A 17,605-nucleotide genomic window follows, 5' to 3' on the forward strand; every position below is an offset into this window, starting at 1 on the left:
ATATGAATGATGTCTAGTACACTCCCTTGTTCTGTCTGAAGCCAATGATCAATTTAAATTCCTCAGACTTAATCCAGTGCTGCTTTGTCACTTTCACAAGTAAACTAGTCCTAACTGGAGTATACCAGTCCTAACTGGAGCTTGCTTCTTGCCATGTGGCATATCAACACCAATCTTGGAACTTTAAACTAATCATATACTACTTGTGACCAAATAAGAAATTGTAACAGATAGCAGACATCCTTCAAATCTAACAACCATCTCTTTAAGTTTGGTCATCAATGGGGTGAAGTGTTACTTGGTGCTTAGTTTTACATTATGTTGTGTACACAAATCCACAGCCTATTTCACTTTAATGTTTTTATGAATGAAACGGTTGTAGAATAGTTTTGCATAAATTATTCCTTGTTTACCCTTTAGACATACATTTAAGTTTTTTGACTCAATTTTCCTGTTGAAAATGTCTGAAAAATAATACGAATCAAGAACCAAGTTTTTTAAAGAAACGTACAGTATGTTATGTAAGAATGGGAAAGGTGAACTCTGAGCAGGAAATGTAGTTTGACCTTGAGTGGATTAGGTCAAGTCTTGTATCTTCAATGGGCTGATTGTGGCTGCTATGGTCTCTAAAACGTTATATTCAAATTGAGAACACCCAAAACTCCATTTTACAAACTCCATTGTCACAATCATATACATGTAAGGCAATGGTCATTGTGTGCATCAAAAGAGTTGCTTGCTAAAATGGCATCCAGTGCACATTTCAGGCCAATCTTGCACCCTTGGTACTAGTCTTTGATACTGGCCACCTGAGGAATGTGAACCTGTGGTTGCATGCCAGAGTGTCACTCCACCTTGTTCTACCAAGCTCCTCCCATACAATCTTTAAGTTGTGTTTGCCATGATTCTGAATCAAATAGAATGGTTCATGAATAAACCCATTGACCATGGTGGATGAGAAATCAAGTCATTTGGCTGACTTCAACTGCTTTGGCATTCTTGTTCTTTCTTGTCAACAATTCACATTCAATTGTATGTTTAGTTGTCTTTGTTTTGATGCAGATGAGAGCACAATGGCAGGAATTCTATCACACAAGGTTGGAATAGCAGATAGTTAGTGATGGTAGAATAGGACTGGCTGCAGTATATGTTTGCTTGTATGTATGCATCAAGGCAACAACACTGTCACAGTTATCCTGCAGCATCAGTCTACTTGACAGCTTGCTCTGTGGTACGTGGGATCTTATCAAGGTATGGAACTCAAGTCTTGTGTTTGTGCATAGCATGTTTTATCCCATGTAAATTAGTAGAAGGAACAAATGTCTGGCAACAGTAATTTAGCTTACTTGTCCATGGCCAACATACTAGTATATAGCAGTATTTTGACTGTTCATACTTTACATTCTCCTATCACTCATGTACTCATTTGTTCCCCCATGATAATAATATTGCGGTTGCTATCTGATGCATACACACATGTAGTGCATCTTGGTCCCCTAAATCTGGCATTTCTGTTGTGCATTTCTCTGTATGTATTCAAGCTTGGTTTTTAAAAACAATTTTGTTTGCCTTGTGTTTTTTTGTTTGTGTTTTTTTAAATTTATTGTGGAGGGAAAATAAATGAAAGAGGTTTTATGAATTGGAATGTTATGATATTGGGTCTCAGAATAGAATGGCAGCAAATGGATTAATTATTCTAAGTCCATAATCGTCTTGGATGGATTGTGATTTGAAGTCACTTTGAGACCTTGTATTCATCAAGAACCCATAGGTCCGAGACTAATAATTATACATCCTGCAAATGCAAATGCACCACGAATTTGATGTCACAACTCTGTTTTCGCTGCGATATTTGCAAGAGAGTTGAGCACAACTCGACCGCTGTAAGTTATTTGTTGCAAATTTGTGACGTCAAGTCTGGAGGGCAGGACTTCAAAATGCATGACAGTCGATCACTCTTAAAAACCACACAGTGAAGCATTGAGGTTGAGAACATAATAAAAGGCATATAAACTACAATTTGGAAACGTTTTTGGAAACGTTTTGGTAAAAGTTTCTGTATCACGCCACTGCCTTTTCATTTGATATGAAATATTATAGTATCTAATTTACCTCAAGATATCCCTTTTTATAAAAATTAGTGAAAAAGTGGTGGCAGGATACGGAAATTTATCCACATTTTGTATGACGTAAATGTTTGTTACATGGAAAGTTGTGCACAGAAATGTGCTCAATTGTTTTATCTTTATACAAACATTTTGACTGATAACAATTATGCATTTTCAGTTAAAATGATGAGGTCTTGGATTGGATTGACTCCTTGTACTTTCTTGTGAACGATTCTCAGATATGGCAAGTAACTGCAGGATGGAGTCAGCCATGCTTTTACTGATCTTCATTCTTGTAAGCTTCGACTCCTGTCAGTCAACCTCATACAACACGGATGCAAGTCAAGACGTGAATTATTTAAAGAGCTACTTGGATAAAAGGTTAGATAGCTTCCGGGTGGACATCCATCGCTCATTCCAGAAACAACATCGTAGGAATCGCAGGGAAGTAGACGATGAAACGGGTAAGCAATGGAATCTTGTTCAGTGACGAACCATCGTGGACTCAGTCTTATTTACAACAGCAGATTTATAACAACAAAAAAGGGGGAAACAGAAAAGAAAAAGTCTTCCTTGATTCTGTCTAAATGACTAGTTATGAACATACAAGACTGTTGTCTGTGTTAACAGGATCTTGATAACAAAATCTTTGTGAAACAAAACAAATATATTTCATCACAATAGTTTTACCATACCTTAATAACACTATTTTGTGAATGGCATTGGCGATTGATGAAATTAAAATGGTCTACTAAAATACAGTTAATTCTGGAGTTGAGTGTGCAGTTGGAACATAAGTAGCAGAACCTGAGTAAGTTGAGATGTCCTGATTACGTCATCAGGTGTCAAATTAGGCTGTTAAGTTCAAAAACTGACCTTATGCCGATGCCTGTATGTCTCTGCATGTTAATAGCTACAGTGTTCATATTTGGGCATTATTTGATAGATCAAGACGCATACATTATTTTAAAATTCACATGACCTTTTCTTCTGGTCGTACCGCAAGGTCAAAGTTTGCCGTTGTGTAATATTGTTTTTTAATCCCGGCAAAAACATTAAAGGAACACGTTGCCTTGGATCGGACGAGTTGGTCTATAAAAAGCGTTTGAAACCGTTCGTTATGAAATGCATATGGTTAGAAAGATGTTTTAAAAGTAGAATATAACGATCCACACAAGTATCACTCAAAATTGCACGGTTTTCCTTTTACGTCGCGAACTACCACGGTCGGCCATTTATGGGAGTCAAAATTTTGACTCCCATAAATAGCCGACCGTGTTAGTAGACGAGGTGAAAAGAAAACCACGCAATTTCGAGGCATATTTGTGTAGATCATTGTATTCTACTTTTACAACATCTTTCTACCCATATGCATTTTATAACAAACGGTTACAGAACGCTTTTCAAAGACCAAATCGACCGATCCAAGGCAACGTGTTCCTTTAACTTCTGTTTATCAGATCAACTTCAAATTTACACCAGGTTAGGACCTTAATAAAAACTCCATCAGCAGTTTTGAAATACAGTAAATCAAAGTTTGATAAATCATAAATTCATAACTGAAGAAGTACTTTTAGCAATTATATACATCATCTTGATTTCTATGAATTTTGACAAGCTTAACAACAATTTGTTTATCAATTCAAATGCTGACCCAATGATACTCGAACACAAAGTGTTTGTTTTTACAAACACTAAATCTCTAGCTTTTCTTTAAATCCATTGACATGTTGCAGAGATGGTTTTATCAATCCAAAAAGTGTTTGTTGGCTCAGTGTAATTGCGAATTTAGATATTTAGTCAGTTAGTGTAAATTTATGTAGTTGAATCATATCACTAACATTATAAGCTATTTTGGAATATGGGTATTCCCTGGAATCTGTTGTTGTATTTAGTGTTTGGTTTGTCCATAGCTTTTTGTGGAAAAGTGAAGCCAGTTACTGTTTATTAAACATTTTTTAAACAAAAAGAGAAGAAGAAGCTTGTCTTGGGTTTGTTGAATAACCTTGTGTGGTTGAGTTAGGATCTAGAAGGGTTACTAAGTTGCTTCAACTAGGTCATATGACTTTGACAGATACGTGACACTTCGAATCACCAGCGGTGACACTTGTGTCCTTTAAAAGCAAGACACTTAACCATTGCTTCGTCCTTCGGATGGAGCGTAAAGCCGTTGGTCCCATGTCTTGTGTAACGCATGTAAAAGAACCCAGTGCACTTATCGAAAAGAGAAGGGGTTCGCCCTGGTGTTCCTGGCTGTGGCTGCTGTATGCGCCGTAGCACCTTGTAAACCCTTGTTTGGTGCTAAATAGTTGGGTCTCAGAATTCATTACTGCAATAACTTCCTTTATGAAATTTTGTATATATACTCAGCCCCTTGAGTACCTCGTTTGGTAGATACGTGTGCTATATAAAACTTTGATATTATTATTATTATTAATATTATAATTAAACTATGTTATATAAAGCATTTGACTCTCTATTTCTCTCTTTAATAAATGAAAACAATTGTTAATTTTCCCCCAGACTTGTCTATAAATCTGGAGGGAATATCACCACTGCTTGCAAACAACATTACTGTGCTGGAGTATTTTTTTGTGAACAACAATAACTACATGATAGTTGGTAGACAGCAGTCAGCGGATGGCTCTCATCGAAGCACTGCCAATATATATCTATTTGATCAGGGAAGGAAGATCTTCAATAAAACTGGTAATAGTCGGAAGCTCTTGTTTATATTATTAGTTATTCTACAAACATGAGTGGAATACAATTGACTTTCATCGTAACAAGTTCTCCCAGACTGTCCACATTACCTCTTTAAAACAGGAGCGTTGATAGGGGGGCCGGGCAAACAAATCAACACAAAGTAGAAATAACATTTGGTACTTCAGAATGTACTATTTATGCGGTCTTTATAAGACTTGTCTATATAATGAGGGTTGACTGTACTGACAAGTGTAACGGTAGTGCCTCTTCATCTGCACTCCATACACAACAAGGCCAAAGGTCAAGTTGTATGAGATGCTTAAGCAGTCTTTACTTTTTGCCATGAAGCAAAGTTGAAACTGAACAGAAAATATTGTCACAACCCAAAATGTCTCAAGGTTTCAACCCCTTTTAGTATCTTGATAGCTATACGAAAATGAATGGGTTTTGAGGCATTGCATGGTGAGGTATCAATGTAAATTTGGTTTGCGGTAACACCATGTATGTATCTACCTGATACAGTAGGTAGATTATGTTCTTTTGAGAACTTGTCTTGCTTTATAATGTACTACAGCAGAGGAGATTTTTGGAATTAGTCAGACTAATCTCAGTTCAGAAAAGATCTGTCCTGCTTTGTAGCTTCTACCTGGGCAGAAGGTAGAACATCGGCTGGTACTACTACTTTTGCTTTAGTGGATCAATGGGACTTGATCTATGATGGTGATGATGACTCACCACATTTGTTTAGTGCCATATATCTATTTCAAAAACATTATAAAGTTAGCATTTTATTATTCTCTTTATTAACTTGACTATCACAGAGTGAGGTTTTAATTGGTCTTGAGTATGTAGTAGAACATAAAGTAAGACAAGTTCTCAAAAGAACATAATCTACCTCCCAAGTAGATACACACATTTAGTTACTGCAAACCAAGTTATACGCCAATAGTAACATTTTAAAATGTCTTTTCAACTGTTTCTTTAAAAGATTGAAATTACGGTTAATCTCTGGAACTTGCCACTGTATTTTACAACCATATACAATATTCAATGCAGTAATGCAGTATACATGTGCATTCAACATTAAGGATGTAATGATATTAATATCTTACTTTGAGACACACATTTACAACAAGTGTTCTAATTAAATTGTTATTTGTTGATTTGCAGATATTGAATTTCCAACAGATGGAGTATCAGATATTGAAGCTTTTCAGGTTGGTGGTCACACGTACATTGCTGTAGCCAATCATGTATCGGATACTGGTACATATAATTGTATCTCCTACATTTACCGGTTTGATGCATCAGCAGTGGACAGTATATCTGAGGTGCAGCAGATTTTAACTTACGGAGCCGCTGATTTAACATTCTTTGAATTTGAAGGAGATGGTTACCTCGTGTTGGCCAACATGCAGGCAGATGGTTATGCACAGTACCGCTCAATGATGTAGTAAGTGATTTCCATTTAGTAACAAACTCTTTTAGTGCCATGTGACATGTTAAAGGCACCGTACACATTTGTTAATTACTCAGAATATACATCAACAAAAAAACTTACTTGGTAACAAGCAATGGAGAGCTGTTGATAAGTATGTTGATAGTATGAAACATTAAAAGGAACGACTCCCTCTGAAGTAAACTAGTTTTTGAGAAAGAGGTAGTTTCTCACTAAAACAATAAAAGACTTCTGGCTAGAAGCCTTTTATTCCTATCTGAAAGCACACTACTTTGTACAACAAGGGTGTTTTTTTTCTTCATAATTTTCATGCAACTTCAATAACCAGTTGAGCCCCAATTTTCACAGGCTCGTTATTTTATGCATATGTTGGGATACACCAAGTGAGAATACTGGTCATTGACAATTACCAATAGTGTACAGGGCCTTTAAGGTTTTTGGGCTGTTGTTATTAACTTTTTATTTTGATAACCACTTAGCACCGGGGTTTCCCACAATAATTCCTTGGGATTTATTATTCAGAACTGGCAGAAAATTTATTTGTGATAAAGAACTAACTAAACTAAGTTAAGACAATGATATGATAGCACTTTGTGTCCAATCTGCAACCGAGCATTCTTGGCTTATCGTCCTCACTTAAGGATCCTACTGAGTTACTGGCTATGGCTGCTTAATGCGCCGTAGCACCTTGTAAACCCTTATAAGGTGCTAAATATTTGGGTCTCAGAATCCATCACTGCAATAACCTATCTTTCTGAAAGTTTGTATAATATCCGGGACTTGAGTACCTGGTAGATACATGCGCTATAAGACTTCTATATTATTATTATTATCCAAAGCCGTAGTTTTATAGTAAAATGGTAAATGGTAAATATCTTCGTAGTAAAAAAGGTCAATGCAAACTTGAATTGATAGTTATCTTTATTTGAATGTGGTTCCAGTGTTTATGCATTTAGTGGTGCTCATTTTGACCAAGTGACGTCAGTGGAGACTTATGGTGCATCAGCCATTGCAGTCGTAGAGATAGAATGGGAATCCTACATCATTGTGGCTCAGTCAACAGATAATGGAGGCAACCTTGATATTGGCACCATCGTCTACAACTTTGATCCTCGTAAGCAAACTTGTTTAAAGAAAGTTTTTAATTTTTTTTAATTTTATGAGAGGTCCCCTAACATCACAAGGCCATGGGAAGCCACTTCAAGGGGAGGGCTAACGATTTGAGCTATTGTCACAAATAACTGTCACCAGGGGCACGTTGCCACCTACTTCTGGGGTTGAAACTGGGTTAACCACTTCACTGTCCACAGGGATGTAGGCATGGGTATCATCCACCAGGAGCCACCTACTCCTGGGGTTGAAACAGGGTTACCCCCTTCACAGTCCATAGGGATGTAGGCATGGGTATCATCCACCAGGAGCCACCTACTCCTAGGGCTGAAACAGGGCTACCCCCTTCACAGTCCATAGGGATGTAGGCATGGGTATCATCCACTAGGAGCCACCTACTCCTGGGGCTGAAACAGAGTTACCCCCTTCCACAGTCCGTAAGGATGTAGGCATAGGTATCATCCACTAGGAGCCACCTACTCCTAGGGCTGAAACAGAGTTACCCCCTTCCACAGTCCGTAAGGATGTAGGCATAGGTATCATCCACTAGGAGCCACCTACTCCTAGGGCTGAAACAGGGCTACCCCCTTCACAGTCCATAGGGATGTAGGCATAGGTATCATCCACTAGGAGCCACCTACTCCTGGGGCTGAAACAGGGCTACCTCCTTCACAGTCCGTAAGGATGTAGGCATGGGTATCATCCACTAGGAGCCACCTACTCCTAGGGCTGAAACAGGGCTACCCCCTTCACAGTCCATAGGGATGTAGGCATAGGTATCATCCACTAGGAGCCACCTACTCCTGGTGCTGAAACAGGGTTACCCCCTTCACAGTCCCTAAGGATGTAGGCATGGGTATCATCCACCAGGAGCCACCTACTCCTGGGGATGAAACAGGGTTACCCCCTTCACAGTCCACAGGGATGTAGGCATGGGTATCATCCACTAGGAGCCACCTACTCCTGGTGCTGAAACAGGGTTACCCCCTTCACAGTCCATAGGGATGTAGGCATGGGTATCATCCACTAGGAGCCACCTACTCCTGGTGCTGAAACAGGGCTACCCCCTTCACAGTCGATAGGGATGTAGGCATGGGTATCATCCACTAGGAGCCACCTACTCCTAGGGCTGAAACAGGGCTACCCCCTTCACAGTCCATAGGGATGTAGGCAAGGGCATCATCCACCAGGAGCCACCTACTCCTGGGGCTAAAACAGGGTTAACCCCTTCACTGTCCACACGGATGTAGGCAGGGGTATCATCCACTAGGAGCCACCTACTCCTTGGCCTGAAACAGGGTTACCCCCTTCACAGTCCATAGGGATGTAGGCATGGGTATTATCCACTAGGAGCCACCTACTCCTGGGGCAGCTGAAACAGGGTTACCCCCTTCACAGTCCATAGAGATGTAGGCATGGGCATCATCCACTAGGAGCCACCTACTCCTGGGGTTGAAACAGGGTTACCCCCTTCACAGTCCATAGGGATGTAGGCATGGGTATCATCCACTAGGAGCCACCTACTCCTGGGGTTGAAACAGGGTTACCCCCTTCACAGTCCATAGGGATGTAGGCACGGGTATCATCCACTAGGAGCCACCTACTCCTTGGGCTGAAACAGGGTTACTCCCTTCACAGTCCATAGGGATGTAGGCATGGGTATCATCCATGAGGAGCAACATACTCCTGGTGCTGAAACAGGGTTACCCCCTTCACAGTCCATAGGGATGTAGGCACAGGTATCATCCACTAGGAGCCACCTACTCCTGGGGCTGAAACAGGGTTACCCCCTTCCTAGTCCATAGGGATGTAGGCATGGGCATCATCCACCAGGAGCCACCTACTCCTGGGGCTGAAACAGGGCTACCCCCTTCACAGTCCACAGGGATGTAGGCATGGGTATCATCCACTAGGAGCCACCTACTCCTAGGGCTGAAACAGGGTTACCCCCTTCACAGTCCATAGGGATGTAGGCACAGGTTTCATCCACTAGGAGCCACCTATTCCTGGGGCTGAAACAGGGTTACCCCCTTCACAGTCGATAGGGATGTAGGCATGGGTATCATCCACCAGGAGCCACCTACTCCTGGGGCTGAAACAGGGCTACCCCCTTCACAGTCCATAGGGATGTAGGCATGGGTATCATCCACTAGGAGCCACCTACTCCTGGTGCTGAAACAGGGTTACCCCCTTCCTAGTCCATAGGGATGTAGGCATGGGTATCATCCACTAGGAGCCACCTACTCCTAGGGCTGAAACAGGGTTACCCCCTTCACAGTCCATAGGGATGTAGGCATGGGTATCATCCACCAGGAGCCACCTACTCCTGGGGTTGAAACAGGGTTACCCCCTTCACAGTCCATAGGGATGTAGGCATAGGTATCATCCACTAGGAGCCACCTACTCCTTGGGCTGAAACAGGGCTACCCCCTTCACAGTCCATAGGGATGTAGGCATGGGTATCATCCACCAGGAGCCACCTACTCCTAGGGCTGAAACAGGGCTACCCCCTTCACAGTCCATAGGGATGTAGGCATAGGTATCATCCACTAGGAGCCACCTACTCCTGGGGTTGAAACAGGGTTACCCCCTTCACAGTCCATAGGGATGTGGGCATGGGCATCATCCACCAGGAGCCACCTACTCCTTGGGCTGAAACAGGGCTACCCCCTTCACAGTCCATAGGGATGTAGGCATGGGTATCATCCACTAGGAGCCACCTACTCCTGGGGCTGAAACAGAGTTACCCCCTCTACAGTCCGTCAGGATGTAGGCATAGGTATCATCCACTAGGAGCCACCTACTCCTGGGGTTGAAACAGGGTTACCCCCTTCACGGTCCATAGGGATGTAGGCATGGGCATCATCCACCAGGAGCCACCTACTCCTGGGGCTGAAACAGGGTTACCCCCTTCACAGTCCATAGGGATGTAGGCATGGGTATCATCCACTAGGAGCCACCTACTCCTGGGGCTGAAACAGGGTTACCCCCTTCACAGTCTGTAAGGATGTAGCCATGGGTATCATAAACTTGGAACCTGGCTTGTAGAGCAAAATGCACTTCCCAACTGTTTCAAAGCAATTATGGCTTAAGTGACTTGGTTAGGGGAAAACGGGTGTCCATGACCGAGATTCGATCCCACACTCAGCTGCTGACAACAACTGAGCTTGGGTCCGGTGAGTTAGACCGCTCGCCGTTACAGGCCAAAGTGAATAATATTTGTACAGTCATCACAAACAAAGGCAATTTCTTTAAACTCTAACTTAGGATGGGTTCAATGCGTCCTGTGTATTTGGATACGGAACTGAACCTGTCCCAAGTCCTAAGATTAATCCTAAGTTAGGAAGAGTTTGGTGAAACCGACGGCAGATGGAACTGCAGTTGAATCTCTGTGGTATAATTGTAAAGATTAGGGGCTTAGCTGGTCATAAATAATAAATATAAATTGCTCTGTATTTGACTACTTGCATCAATTTTTGCAACTCAAACATTTTGTTTACATTGGTTTTATGCACAGACACGGATTCACTTATCAAAGTTCAAAGATTAGAAAGCAGCGCACCAAAGGACCTGCTGAGCTTCTACTTGAATTATAACCATTACTTGGCTGTAGCAAACTACCAACAAGCAGGAGAAGATGGAGTACTAGATACCAACACAGACTCAATCATATACTGGTGGACAGGTAAAGTGCTCTGTCAGATTGACATTTAGTATTTGTGCATTCTCTGATATTTAGTGGCAAAAATGGCTCATTATATTTTCCCTATATCCCTACCCTGTATCTCTGCCCAGTAGACCAATCCATTAGGCTCCGCCCACGGCACAGGTGTGGGCAAGAACACGTGAGCCTCTCCAATGCCATTCTGCACCATCCTGTCATGCGTGCCAAGCATAGGCACATGCATGTCAGACTGTATAGTGTCAGACTTTTGGTTGCGCAATGGGTTGTGATTGGTCAATACGCAATGGGGCGGAGCTTACCGATCCATTAGGCTCCGCCCAAGGCACATGTGGGGGCAAGAACACGTGAGCCTCTCCAATGCCATTCTGCACAATCCTGTCGTGCGTGCCAAGCGTACACCCACGCATGTCAGACTTTATAGTGTCAGACTTTTGGTTGCGCGATGGGTTGTGATTGGTCAATTCTCAATTGGGCGGAGCATAATGGATCGATCTATTTGAGAGTTATTAACAACTTCATGTCGAATGACATGTACATGTATATCCGCAAAATGTATTTGGACTGACTTAAGGTAGACAGCTATTATGGCTCAAACAACTTTGGAGCACACTAAACTGTTTGCTGGCAGCCTGGTAACCGACAGAAATACGCACCTGGACATTCCATTGTGTAGCGTGTACCGTTATACACTTCATCCATACAAGGAGGGATACCAAGTATTTAAAAACATGCCTTGTAATATGCCTTTTGCTACGGTTATTGTTTAACCCGTTTCTAACCCGTTTCCAGTCCTTTATCCTGTTGTTAACCCTTATAAGGTGCTAAATAATTGGGTTTCAGAATCCATCACTGCAATAACCTATCTTTCTGAAAGTTTGTATACACTCAGCGCCTTGAGTACCTTGTTTGGTAGATACATGCGCTATAGGACTAGTATATTATTCTTCTTCTTGTTATTATTATTGTTATTGTTATTAATATTATATATTTGCAGGTCTTCAGTACATTGAGTATCAGCGTATTCTAACTCAAGGTGCTTCTCAATGGCAAGATATTGAGCTTCCAAATGGGGACATTCTGCTTGTGCTGTCCAGCTTACAGGTATCAAATCAAATTCAAAACAGCCAATTTATATTTATCAATTCTGAGCTGGCACAGCTCACTGCAGAACTCTGCAGCCCCTACAGCCTATAGATACATGTATAACATGCTTTACAGCGCACTGTAAGCGCAGATTCTGTGGTATTGACCTAGTTCACCTGATATCATCAGAATAACCTTTGATGCGCCACTTTGGTGGGCAATGTCACTGTGTGTTATTCAGTAAAGTGCGAATTTTAGGCACTGCTGCGTTTACTGGTTAACCTATTGCCCACCAAAATGGTGAGCATGGCACAGTTGCCGTGTGTGACGTGGGACGTGTATGCAAGGGGTCAAGATAAGCAGTGCCATGAAATCAGGCCATGTGTCTAATTTATCTTTAAACCCCTTAGGGGCTGTTCATTTCTGTATAACCATCACCATTCGCCCAGGCACTGTTAATCCTGTTGATTTATGTGCCCAATCATTACAGAAAAAGTACCAGAACAAATAATTTAGAAATCAAAATAAAATGTTTTGCTTTAGAATTGTACATTTGAAAGTATCGATCTGGTCCTATACCTTTGCTTTGACCCTGTTGCCTTAGTGGAAGTAGATACAATCTTGTGCCTGTTTGCAGCCAATAATAGCATTTTGGTACAAGCTGTTTGCAGCCGCTATTGGTCTCTAAAAGGCCAATATGAAACTTTGGAAATACTGGTAATAGCATGCTTTCAGATTTGAAGCGCAGTGGATAGATGTCCATGTTAAGAAATCATTCATAATCTGTATCAAAAGACCTACTTGTTAACATATTAATAGCAAGCCTGCTGAACTGTGACGGACCCATAGTTAAAGAGTTCCATCTACTATATCGTTGAGGTACCCTCTGCTAAAACATAGGATTCAAACTGCCTCTAGCTACCAGGCAACCTCGGTAGTCTAGTTGGAAAGACACTGCTCTAGAATTGCAAGGGTTGTGGGTTTAAATCCCACCCGAGTAATATGCCTGTGATATTTTACTCTGTAAAGTACTGAGTAGGCCTTATTACATCGGTGTATGGGTAGAAAACAAACTAATAATGATTGTTGTTTTTTCTTTGACTAGGATGTGATCATTTATGAGCTGAATGAAGATGGTGATTGGGTGCCTGCTATTGAACAATTAACCAGTGTCTCTGGTAATGAAGGACTCTTATTCACTCAAGGGGCCACCTTGCAGACAGTAGACACCCAGGATGAATTGTTGCTGATTGTCACTGATAAGCAAATGGCAACCAACTATTATCAAAATGGAGTCACAAATGTCTTTGAACTATCTTTAAACTCTGTCAATCAGACTGGTAAGTATGACCTTATTTGACCCTTGGACTATTATCTGTATTGCTATGACCTCATAGACCTTCACAAATACTCTGGTGTGCGCATTAGGCATGGAATCGGGTGCACTTTGGGATAGCTAGGGATCAAATTTGATCCATAATTATACCAGAATGCACCTCATTTCAACAGTTTCCGCTGGCGCAATGGGTGAAAAGGTCTATATGGAGTTTGAGGCATTGCATTGTGATGTATCACAATATATTTGGTTTACGGTAACAACGTGTGTGTATCTACTTCCCAGGTAGAGTTTGTTTTTTAGAGAACTGTCTTCCTTAATTATACTACCGCGGAGTAGATTTTCGCAATTAATAATAATAAGGAAAATTTATTTTGCGCATGTATCCACCTAATAATGTGCTCAAAGCCTGCTGTAATAGCGATATGCTCATTTTGTTTAAGGTACAAACAAAGCCCATTTTGACGAAACTGTTCAAGCCTTGGCCATTTCTGATCTAATAATAATAATGATAATTTTTTTTTTTTTTATAGCGCTTTTCACACCCGGAGCGCGTCACATTATTACCCCTGGTCACTGGGCCTTAAATCACTCCTTAAACCATCTCAGCTCCCTGGTGGGGAGTATACAGCCTGTGCGCAATATATGCGCTACTCGGCTAAATCAATCACAAGAACCAACTCTCTCCTCACAGGTACCCATTTACTCCTAGGTAGAGAGAAGCAATTAGCGCTAAGTGTCTTGCTCAGGGACTCATGAGTGTCACGATCGGGACTCGAACCCGCACTCTGCTGAACAGAAGCACCAAAGCTTGAGTTTGGTCCTATTATCCGCCATGACATCCTGTAAAATCTGGTGACTGTGGCTGCGACTATAGATCACCATGATTATAGCAACTGCATCATCATTACGAATTGTGGCATTCAGCTTAGCGGTGATATTTGTACACATTTTGATTTACATGATTTACATGAAAACAAATTGGTGACTTCAGTCACACAAAATTTGGCATTGAAGTACAATTTATGTATATGCTGATCTCAGAAATGACTGCAAGTAACGTTTTGCGCAAAGTGTACCTTGTTTGGTTTGAGTCAAGAAGTACTGACATTTGACTTTGCTGTTTTATTTAGATGTTACAGTGGATGCTATTCCAAAGTGTATTCAAGACGTTGAATCATCGGTCAGCACATTGACTGCTTCTCTTGAAGGACTGACCATAAAACTGCATGACAGTCTAAAACTGACTGGTGACCAGGAGGTTCTTGGTCCAATTGTCTTTACAGGTAATCAGTGTTTACAGAAAACATGTTTCAAATTGAAAAGCAATGTTCAATGTTTTACAAAGTGCTTAATTTGGTAAGTTTTAAGGCAGGGGACACTATTGGTAATTACTCAAAATAATTGTTAGCATAAAAACTTGCTTGGTGAGCTGTTGATAGTATAAAACATTGTGAGAAACGGCTCCCTCTGAAATAACATAAGTTTTGAGAAAGAAGTAATTTGATTTTGAGACCTCAGAATTAGATTTTGAGGTCCCGAAATCAAGCATCTGACTGCACTTGCAACTTCATGTGATCACAAGGGTGTTTTTTTCTTTCATTATTATCTCGCAACTTCAACGACCAATTGAGTTCAAATTTTCACAGGTTTGTTATTTTGTGAATATGTTGAGACACACCAAGTGAGAAGACTAGCAATAGTGTCCAGTGTCGATTAAGATGTAAAACATTAATTTACCAAACTTTTAAAGATATTCTTTTTATTACTGTAGCTTAATTGAAACATACAACATTGATAAATCATGAGTTTCTGAAATCAAATGGTGACCTAAGCTTGCAGCCAAATTCATTTATGAAATATTCTTATTTTCTGCTGCCAGTATAGTCGTCATTCTCAAGGTATAGCCTAATTATACTCAGACAACAACAACAATACAATAAGCTTATTAGCCATTGTATGTGAATTCGGGACCACAAAATCTAATTCTGAGGTCTCAAAATCAAATTCACAATTTGTTAGTGGAAAATTACTTCTTTCTCAAAAACTAGGTTACTTTACAGCTGGACATTAGAATTTATTTAATGCCAAATTGTAACACTATGTAAAATACACGTTTTGGGAAAAAGAATGGCCCGGCAGAAATGCTGGGCCTCAACTGGACCATGAATTATAAATGACAAAAACAGAGAGTAGCCCAATCCTGGTAACACATCAGAAATTCCTGTGAATTATAAATGATAAAAACAGAGAGTAGCCCAATCCTGGTAACACATCAGAAATTCCTGTGAATTATAAATGATAAAAACAGAGAGTAGCCCAATCCTGGTAACACATCAGAAATACCTGTGAATTATAAATGATAAAAACAGAGAGTAGCCCAATCCTGGTAACACATCAGAAATTCCTGTGGAACCGCCAAACCAGTATCAATAGCTTACACATTGCCGGAATGAACCAGCCATCTAACCTCCAAGACAATGACAGGCATGCACATAAGCCTAATCCATCATGTATGCATGACAATCGCCACTCCAAGCATGAAACACACAGACAAAAGAGAAATGTTATAAGCCTATAGTATGCCAAGTACATGTATAAAGCGTTTTATCATAAACTTGATAAAATGAATTCACCTTCGTTGCCAGAAATCCAACCATGCAAGGTCACTCCATGCCACTATAGAAAATCAAGTTATGCCGGAACCACTGATTTTAATTTTTTTAATTTGTATAAAATTTTAATGTGACCTTTTAATAATGTATAGTTGTTTTGCCAGTTTAAAGTGTAAACACATATAAACAAGAAACATACATTTTGTATCAAGTCAATAAAACATTCAACCAATCAATTATCATTCATTCAGTTAATTCAATTAATCAATAATCATGTTATTAACACCATGGATATCGATTGATTCTTGCAGCCACTGTTGTGACAGAAGAGATATTGAAGGTTTCAAATCTGACCGTTCAAGATGAGTATTCCTTCACTATAGATGAAGCCATCATTGCTACAGGTATAAGCATTGACAACAGATTAGCAGAGATTCTTTCTCTTAAGGATGACGTCGTTACTATCAACGGAGTGGAAGCTATTAATTGTGAGTAGAGCTTATGACTTATTCTATTTGGGGCGCACAGTCTCCTGACGATGACTAGAGCAAGCTAGTCGAAATGTTGAAACCAATTCAAGAACTCACTCCGCGGTGGTGCAGTCTATTACGGGCCTATAAGCTAAAGTAGTAATTAGACTAGAGGCTTTGCCTGGAATGGAACACAAACTTACCATTTACCACGTTTCGGAAGATATCCCCCTTTAAGATTTTCTGTGGTTTCACATAATAATTATTTTTAATTAAGCTTTTAAATAAGTGCACACGTGAAGGTAAAGTACATCATTATTTCTCTGTAGCTTTTATTTAACACACCTTATAATCATTCAATGAAGTATTCCGTATTTCATAACTGACATGGAATTTTCAAGGATTCATACGGGACTTATTTTGACTTCAACATTTGAGTGTTTTCAAATGCTGTTGTATCAACTTTGACACTATAACAGATACTGGAGGATCGGTAATGGTATGAACTTTATAATGAGTGAGCTTTCAGATTGAAGCTCATCACTTTTCTTGTTCTCATCTTTTAATTATTAATGCTGTTTTGTTTTTTGATCAAATATTCTGTAAACCATGATAAACTGGCAGTTACTCTTGTTTATATTGACTAAATTGAAAATAATAAAAATTTTATTTCTTTATTATCTTCAAAAGCCTCACTGGTGTTCAAGTACCCTGTGACGTCAGTGGATACCAATGTAGACCTTACATACAGTCAAGATGGCTTACTCAATGACATTGATGTACAGACTCTGAATGCATCACTAGTTTGGCTTAATGGAGGAGATCAGATACTGGATACTGATGTAACATTTACAGATGATGTACGTATCATGAATGCACACCTTAATGTCCAAGGAGATGTCAATCAAATAGCCATCCCAGGTTAGTAATTGCACTTTTTCTTCCGTAAGTGTACAGTCCATCATCTGGTGTATAGATGGGCTGCAATATGGGTCATTGACCGCCATATTTGAAAAGTGCTTGCGCGTATGCG

At 40.3% G+C, this 17,605-nt stretch overlaps 1 protein-coding gene across 1 annotated transcript in view; it reads left to right on the top strand.

Annotated features, from left to right (window-relative positions):
* The first annotated feature begins 26 nt into the window (after window positions 1-26).
* The window catches only part of LOC117292331, a 49,260-nt gene continuing 31,681 nt past the window's right edge, over window positions 27-17,605 (top strand). The window contains exons 1-11 of the mRNA XM_033774356.1: window positions 27-1,251; window positions 2,348-2,572; window positions 4,632-4,817; window positions 5,985-6,267; window positions 7,215-7,387; window positions 10,901-11,068; window positions 12,063-12,169; window positions 13,257-13,491; window positions 14,621-14,773; window positions 16,414-16,590; window positions 17,263-17,493. Coding sequence (XP_033630247.1) covers window positions 2,350-2,572; window positions 4,632-4,817; window positions 5,985-6,267; window positions 7,215-7,387; window positions 10,901-11,068; window positions 12,063-12,169; window positions 13,257-13,491; window positions 14,621-14,773; window positions 16,414-16,590; window positions 17,263-17,493 — 1,936 coding nt within the window. The 5' untranslated portion in view covers window positions 27-1,251; window positions 2,348-2,349. The remainder of the gene's footprint in view (window positions 1,252-2,347; window positions 2,573-4,631; window positions 4,818-5,984; window positions 6,268-7,214; window positions 7,388-10,900; window positions 11,069-12,062; window positions 12,170-13,256; window positions 13,492-14,620; window positions 14,774-16,413; window positions 16,591-17,262; window positions 17,494-17,605) is intronic.

This window comes from Asterias rubens, chromosome 7 (assembly GCF_902459465.1).
Source record: "Asterias rubens chromosome 7, eAstRub1.3, whole genome shotgun sequence".
Lineage (NCBI taxonomy): Eukaryota > Metazoa > Echinodermata > Asteroidea > Forcipulatida > Asteriidae > Asterias > Asterias rubens.